The 8,502-nt window shown below is 56.2% G+C and overlaps 1 protein-coding gene across 1 annotated transcript in view; it reads right to left on the reverse strand.

The window, feature by feature from the left end:
- The window catches only part of LOC132832803 (sperm acrosome membrane-associated protein 4-like), a 9,820-nt gene extending 7,217 nt beyond the window's left edge, over positions 1-2,603 (reverse strand). The window contains exon 1 of the mRNA XM_060850954.1: positions 2,412-2,603. Coding sequence (XP_060706937.1) covers positions 2,412-2,460 — 49 coding nt within the window. The 5' untranslated portion in view covers positions 2,461-2,603. The remainder of the gene's footprint in view (positions 1-2,411) is intronic.
- Positions 2,604-8,502: the final 5,899 nt, after the last annotated feature.

An 8,502-nucleotide genomic window follows, 5' to 3' on the forward strand; every position in this document is an offset into this window, starting at 1 on the left:
CACCAGAATCTAATGTTGATCTTTCTCTCTCTCTGTGTACCCTGTCGGCAGCAGGAACACGGTATTACTTGCTCTGTTCTGTCATTGTAATGCACTTTGTACTGTCTGATCTACCTGGACTACTCGCAAAACAACATTTTTCACTGTATCCAGGTACATGGGACAATCACAAACCAAAATCAACTCAGCGGGACTCACCACATACACACAGCAGCGACAGGAGCAGGTCAGAGGCTGGGAATCCTGCAGCGAGGAACTCCCCTCCTGACTCCCCACTAACACAGCAAGGCAGGCAGCGTCAGGAGGGACAGGCAGGGGGCTGGGGGAACACAGCAAGGCAGGCAGCGTCAGGAGGGACAGGCAGGGGGCTGGGGGAACACAGCAAGGCAGGCAGCGTCAGGAGGGACAGGCAGGAGGCTGGGGGGAACACAGCAAGGCACTCTGCGTCAGGAGGGACAGGCTGGAGGCTGGGAGAACACAGCAAGCCAGGCAGCATCAGGAGGGACAGGCAGGAGGCTGGGGGAACACAGCAAGGCAGGCAGCATCAGGAGGGACAGGCAGGAGGCTGGGGGAACACAGCAAGGCAGGCAGCATCAGGAGGGACAGGCAGGAGGCTGGGGGAACACAGCAAGGCAGGCAGCATCAGGAGGACAGGCAGGAGGCTGGGGGGAACACAGCAAGGCAGGCAGCACCAGGAGGGACAGGCAGGAGGCTGGGGGAACACAGCAAGGCAGGCAGCATCAGGAGGGACAGGCAGGAGGCTGGGGGAACACAGCAAGGCAGGCAGCAATGGAGGGACAGGCAGGAGGCTGAGGGAACACAGCAAGGCAGGCAGCGTCAGGAGGGACAGGCAGGAGGCTGGGGGAACACAGCAAGGCAGGCAGCATCAGGAGGGACAGGCAGGAGGCTGGGAGAACACAGCAAGGCAGGCAGCATCAGGAGGGACAGGCAGGAGGCTGGGGGAACACAGCAAGGCAGGCAGCGTCAGGGGGGACAGGCAGGAGGCTGGGGGGAACACAGCAAGGCAGGCAGCATTAGGAGGGACAGGCAGGAGGCTGGGAGAACACAGCAAGGCAGGCAGCATCAGGAGGGACAGGCAGGAGGCTGGGGGAACACAGCAAGGCAGGCAGCGTCAGGAGGGACAGGCAGGAGGCTGGGGGGAACACAGCAAGGCAGGCAGCATCAGGAGGGACAGGCAGGAGGCTGGGGGAACACAGCAAGGCAGGCAGCGTCAGGAGGGACAGGCAGGGGGCTGGGGGGAACACAGCAAGGCAGGCAGCATCAGGAGGGACAGGCAGGAGGCTGGGGGAACACAGCAAGGCAGGCAGCATCAGGAGGGACAGGCAGGAGGCTGGGGGAACACAGCAAGGCAGGCAGCGTCAGGAGGGACAGGCAGGAGGCTGGGGGGAACACAGCAAGGCAGGCAGCATCAGGAGGGACAGGCAGGAGGCTGGGGGAACACAGCAAGGCAGGCAGCAATGGAGGGACAGGCAGGAGGCTGAGGGAACACAGCAAGGCAGGCAGCGTCAGGAGGGACAGGCAGGAGGCTGGGGGAACACAGCAAGGCAGGCAGCGTCAGGAGGGACAGGCAGGAGGCTGGGGGGAACACAGCAAGGCAGGCAGCGTCAGGATCTGTAGAAACAGATCTTTCTGGGTGTGACCCTTGTCCAGTGAATCTGGGATAACTGATCTCTGCCTGTTCACATTTCAGGACCCACCCCTGCCTCAGGGAACACTATTCCCGCTGAAGTTCACTTTTAAACCTCTTTGTTTCTCTAACAGGCGCTTTTCCTGCCTGCTTTCTAGAGTCCGAGTGGCACAAGGTCTGAACAAACTAACGGAGGGTACAATATCACTCTGAGGACACCGGGAGTGAAGTTCACTCGCTGGGTGAAGTTTGTACTAGTTTATCACTCGGAATAACGACCTGTTTGTGACTGAGGGGCTAGGACAGAGAGATATCCTTGTGATCTGGCGGTGCAGCTAACTCTCAGAAATATTAGCGACTGGGGTAAACTCCTGGACGGAAATCTCACTTAGAAAATCAAATTTTAAAATAAAAACCACAGACAGAACCCTCCCAGGGGAAGTTTCCTGGCTGAAATTTCAGGGTCACTTGATCCATGCTGTTTTCAGCTTGTGGGTTGTAACATAACTTCAGAAAAAAGTTCACCCCTAACTCCGGAGTTTGCAATTCTAACCCAATTTACAGACATTTGGGAGACTTAAACACAGAGAGAGAGAGAGACAATTAAACCCAGCTCAGCTCCATTCCCACCGCCTCTCCTCCCTGACTGGTTTATTCCTTTTTAAACTTAAGGAACAAATTCAGTCTTTGGGTTTAAAAGTGAGGCATCACGAGGGCGAGAGGGATCTTTTTAATTAAAAAAAAGTTATTGAGATTTTCTTACCTGGAACTACCAAGAGAGCGAGACTTGCAGCTAAAAGGAGGAGTTTCATTTTTATCCTGGTGTGTATTTTTTTGTCTTTTCCCCCGGATTGGAGTATTTCAGGAGAAGGATGTTGGTGTCTGCCTGAGTACACAGCTCTCTCAGATGGGGAATGAAGGAACTCCCAGGACACACTGCTATCTGCTCAGTCTAACGTTGGCTTTTTATAGACAGGAACCTGAGCCCAGCCTCCCTCACCCCCCACCCCCTGGTCCAGACCCACCCCCTGGTCCACCCCCACCCTTCCACAGGGTACAGAGGGAAACGCAGCTTTGAGACAGACCCAGTAAACATTCTGCCTTGGCTATCTGTGTGTCTGTGTCTGTCTGTGTGTCTGTCTGACTGTGTGTGTGTGTCTGTGTCTGTGTCTGACTGTGTCTGTGTGTGTGTGTCTGCGTCTGACTATGTGTGTGTCTGTGTCTGACTGTGTGTGTATGTGTCTGTGTGTCTGTGTGTGTCTGTGTGTGTGTGTGTGTGTCTGTGTCTGTGTGTCTGTGTCTGTGTGTGTGAGAGAGATAAACACCAGGTCTAACAGACTCCCTGCCCCCTACACCCCACCTTCCCATCTCACAGACTCTCGGACCGGTCTGACACCACATGGAGATCACTCCCCCACCCTCTCAAGGGGCGACAGGGGATGGGGTCTGCAAAAGCCAGATCAGAAACACAGCCTGAAACTGCTGCAAAAGCTCAGCAGGTCTGTGCAGAGTTAATGTTACAGGTCCAGGGACCCTCCCTCCCCTCAGCCCCCACACTCTCGGACAGTACACCCCAGACCCTAACCCCCACACTCTCAGACAGTACACCCCAGACCCTAACCCCTCGAGTGACCCTCCCCCTCCCCCCACACTCACAGACAGTACACCCCAGACCCTAACCCCTCGAGTGACCCTCCCCCTCCCCCCACACTCTCAGACAGTACACCCCAGACCCTAACCCCTCGAGTGACCCTCCCCCTCCCCCCACACTCACAGACAGTACACCCCAGACCCTAACCCCTCGAGTGACCCTCCCCCTCCCCCCACACTCTCAGACAGTACACCCCAGACCCTAACCCCTCGAGTGACCCTCCCCCTCCCCCCCACACTCTCAGACAGTACACCCCAGACCCTAACCCCTTGAGTGACCCTCCCCCTCCCCCCACACTCTCAGACAGTACACCCCAGACCCTAACCCGAGTGACCCTCCCTCCCACCGACACTCTCACACAGTACACCCGAGACCCTAACCCCTCGAGTGACCCTCCCCCTCCCCCCACACTCTCAGACAATACACCCCAGACCCTAACCCCTCGAGTGACCCTCCCCCTCCCCCACACTCTCAGACAGTACACCCTAGACCCTAACCCCTCGAGTGACCCTCCCCCTCCCCCACACTCTCAGACAGTACACCCTAGACCCTAACCCCTTGAGTGACCCTCCCCCTCCCCCCACACTCTCAGACAGTACACCCTAGACCCTAACCCCTCGAGTGACCCTCCCCCTCCCCCACACTCTCAGACAGTACACCCTAGACCCTAACCCCTCGAGTGACCCTCCCTCCCTCCCACACTCTCAGACAGTACACCCCAGACCCTAACCCCTCGAGTGACCCTCCCCCTCCCCACACTCTCAGACAGTACACCCCAGACCCTAACCCCTCGAGTGACCCTCCCTCCCTCCCACACTCTCAGACAGTACACCCAGACCCTAACCCCTCGAGTGACCCTCCCCCTCCCCCACACTCTCAGACAGTACTCCCCAGACCCTAACGCCTTGCTGCATTTCCCACAGTTCATTCCTGCTTCCCTGACCACTCACTGCAGTTTGCCAGCTCTCTCACCCTCCATGTCTCCCCCTAACTGGAAGCTGATATCTGCTGAGTGACCCCTTCCTGTCCTCTGTGTGGTGCATTCTCATCCTGATCAAATACACAGCCCGGGACTGTGCACATTGCTCCCTCTCTGACTGCCCCCGATGCAGCGTGACCCCTGCACTCATCCCGCTTGACCTCATTCGAGCTGAGGGGATCACACTCTGAGCTGCAGAGTTCACCAGCTCAAGGCCCTCCAGTCATCCTTCTGTTGAGACCCAGCGTCTCTGGCTGGGCCCACCATTTACTGCCTGGCTTGATTTATTGTAGTTGTGTGTGCCTCAGCACAGGGAAAGGTTGTGTTTTGCGAGGGGGACAGGCAGATCATAGACACGGGGCCGTACAGGTGATCGGGGGCTGGGACAGAGCCAGGGGGACAGGCAGGTCATAGACACGGGGCCGTACAGGTGATCGGGGGCTGGGACAGAGCCAGGGGGACAGGCAGGTCATAGACACGGGGCCGTACAGGTGATCGGGGGCTGGGACAGAGCCAGGGGGACAGGCAGGTCATAGACACAGGACCGTACAGGTGATCGGGAGCTGGGACAGAGCCAGGGGGACAGGCAGAACATAGACACGGGGCTGTACAGGTGATCGGGGGCTGGGACAGAGCCAGGGGGACAGGCAGAACATAGACACGGGGCCGTACAGGTGATTGGGAGCTGGGACAGAGCCAGGGGGACAGGCAGATCATAGACACGGGGCCGTACAGGTGAACGGGCGCTGGGACAGAGCCAGGGGGACAGGCAGGTCATAGACACGGGGCCGTACAGGTGATCGTGGGCTGGGACAGAGCCAGGGGGACAGGGTTACACTGCACGGTATCATGCTGAAGTCCCTGGGTCCTCCTGAGGAAGGAGAGACCTTGTTGTGCTTCTTAACATCTCCATGGGTAACCCAGGACAGGCTGTCAGTTACTGTCACTCCGGGGACGTTGACACTGTCCACCCCTCTCCACCTCCGCTCCTTCGATGTAGTTGGGGTTGGGGTGGGTCGGGGGGGGAATGTTCTCCTCTTTCTTCCCCTGAAGTTAACGCTCAGTTTTTCAGACACTGAGAGAGAGACCAGGTCACCAAGCCCTCCGTCTCCTTCCTGTATCCTGACTCATCGTTGTTTGATATCTGTCCTGTCATAGTGGTGTCATCACATCCCTTCAGAAGGTGGGGGTGAGCTGCATTTCCTGCCCCTGTCCCTAGTTGCCCCCTTGAGAAGGTGGGGGTGAGCTGCATTTCCTGCATAGCTGGGGCCCATGTGGGTTCCGCAAAGACCACTCCCTCCGTGACTCCCTCGTCAGGTCCACACCCCCCACCAACCCAACCTCCACCCCCGGCACCTTCCCCTGCAACTGCAGGAAATGCAAAACTTGCGCCCACACCTCCTCCCTCACTTCCCTCCAAGGCCCCAAGGGATCCTTCCATATCCGCCACAAATTCACCTGCACCTCCACACACATCATCTATTGCATCCGCTGCACTTGATGTGGCCTCCTCTACATTGGGGAGATGGGCCGTTTACTTGCGGAACGCTTCAGGGAACACCTCTGGGCCGCCCGGACCAACCAACCCAATCACCCCGTGGCTCAACACTTTAACTCTCCCTCCCACTCCACCGAGGACATGCAGGTCCTTGGACTCCTCCACCGGCAGAACACAACTACACGACGGCTGGAGGAGGAGCGCCTCATCTTCCGCCTGGGAACCCTCCAACCACAAGGTATGAATTCAGATTTCTCCAGCTTCCTCATTTCCCCTCCCCCCACCTTGTCTCAGTCGGTTCCCTCAACTCAGCACCGCCCTCCTAACCTGCAATCCTCTTCCTGACCTCTCCGCCCCCACCCCACTCCGGCCTATCACCCTCACCTTGACCTCCTTCCACCTATCACATCTCCATCGCCCCTCCCCCAAGTCCCTCCTCCCTACCTTTTATCTTAGCCTGTTTGGCTACTCTCTCTCATTCCTGATGAAGGGCTAATTCCCGAAACGTCGACTCTCCTGCTCCTTGGATGCTGCCTGACCGGACCTTCCCTGTGATCAGTCCCTCCCTGGGGACTACAGCTCAGGAGCTGGTCCTGCAGAAAAGGAGGCCATTTGGCCCCCATCGGGTCTGTCCCAATTCTGTGCACACCCTCCCCCTTCCCAAGAGGAGCAGTCCCATCCATCTTTGTGCCTGAGATTCCTCACCCCTGGAAGTGTTTCCAGGGAATCCTGCTGGTCCCCACTCCAATGCCCTGTCACCCCCTTCCTGAAGTGCAGAGCCTGGTCAGGTCTGGATGGAGCTCTCTGTATACACTGGGTAGATAGATTGGCAGTGCCAGTGCTCTGGCATAATAACCACCCACCGCGTGAAAAATTTGCCCCTTTGGCCCTTTAAGTCTTTCCCTTTTCATGCTGGTTTTGGACTTTTCCACCCTGGGGAAAAGACCTTGACTATTCACCCTGTCCATCAGGACTGAGGCTGGGAGGTGCTGAGAGATAAATGGGAGGGGGTATGAGAATGCGATAGGTAGATGAAGATGGTGGGGGGCAAGGATGATAGGTCAGAGAGTGGGGTGGAGTGGATAGATGGGAAAGGTGATGGACGGGTCAAGAGGGTGGTGCTGAGTTGGAAAGTTGGGACTGGGATAATGTGGTCGGGGGGGGAGGGGAAATGGGGAAAACCACGTTGATCCCGTGTGGTCGCAGGGTCCCAACAGAAGACGAGGTGATTTTTTTCCGAAACGATCCTCAGCTCCACCCCAGCCCACAAGCCTCATTCATGATGAAGGGTTCATGTCCATTCTCCATGTCCATAATAAATCCCGATGGGATAATGATCGCGCGTTGAGATTGCAGTTTGAAATAAGAGGCTGGGGAATGGGGTGGATAGTAGCAGTCAGCTGTCTGAATGCTTGCAAAGAAAGGAGCAAGTTGTAAGAAATGGACAGACCTTACTGGTTAAAAAGTCCCTTGGAATATTAGTGTACAAAACACACACATGAGAATACCATCTGGTGGCATTTCGAATGTAGTTATTACGACTATTAATTGATTTGTCTAAAAAGGAGAATTTAATCATCTCATGTAATCTGAAGGACCAACTAAGACCCAATGGAGTGAGGGAACAGCTAATGGGGAGGTCAGTAAAAGGCAGGGTCAGAGGGGTGACCTCAGGGCTGAGGGGTGAGAGGTTTATAAAATCCTGAGGGGCATGGATAGGGTAAATAGGCAACATCTTTTCCCTGGGGTGGGGGAGTCCAGACCTAGAGGGTCATAGGTTTAGGGTGAGGGAGGAAAGATATAAAAGAGACCTAAGGGGCAACTTTTTCACACAGAGGGTGGTACGTGTATGGAATGAGCTGCCAGAGGAAGTGGTGGAGGCTGGTACAATTACAACATTTAAGAGGCATTTGGATGGGTATATGAACAGGAAGGGTTTGGAGGGATATGGGCCGGGTGCTGGCAGGTGGGACTAGATTGGGTCAGCATGGATGAGTTGGACCGAAGGGTCTGTTTCCATGCTGTACATCTTTAACCAGCGTCACAGGGTTAAAGTCTCAATGAGATTTTCCCTGCGGGTCCTGATGTGGATATGCTGGTGTTGGACTGGGGTGTATAAAGTTAAACATCACCCAACACCCGGCTATAGTGAACTGGAAGCCAGTGCTCCCAATTAAACCTGCTGGACTATAACCCGGTGTTGTGTGATGTTTAACTCTGTACTTCCCTCCTGGGCCATGCTAACCGAAGGTGGTACACGGGGAGGGAGTCTGGGTCTAACGTCACGCTGCCAACACAGACTTGGCACAAGGAAGCAGCACAGTCCTGCTGCATGGTACCGGGTTCCGGGAGCTGGGGGTCTCTGTCACGGTGTGACTGTCTCCACAGGCAACTGGATGTGTTTTGGCTTGGGCCACACACACACACCCCCACACACACACCCACCCACACACCCACCCACACACACACACAAACACACCCCATACACACCCACACACCCCATACACACACACACCCACACACACACACCCCCACACACACAGCCACACACACACACACACACAAACACACACACACACACACACACACAAACACACCCCATACATACACACCCACATACACACACACACCCACACACACACACACCCCATACACACACACAAACACACACCCACACACACTCCCACACACTCACACACACACACCCCACACAAACACACACACCC

Source organism: Hemiscyllium ocellatum, chromosome 35 (assembly GCF_020745735.1).
Source record: "Hemiscyllium ocellatum isolate sHemOce1 chromosome 35, sHemOce1.pat.X.cur, whole genome shotgun sequence".
NCBI classification, from domain to species: Eukaryota; Metazoa; Chordata; class Chondrichthyes; order Orectolobiformes; family Hemiscylliidae; genus Hemiscyllium; species Hemiscyllium ocellatum.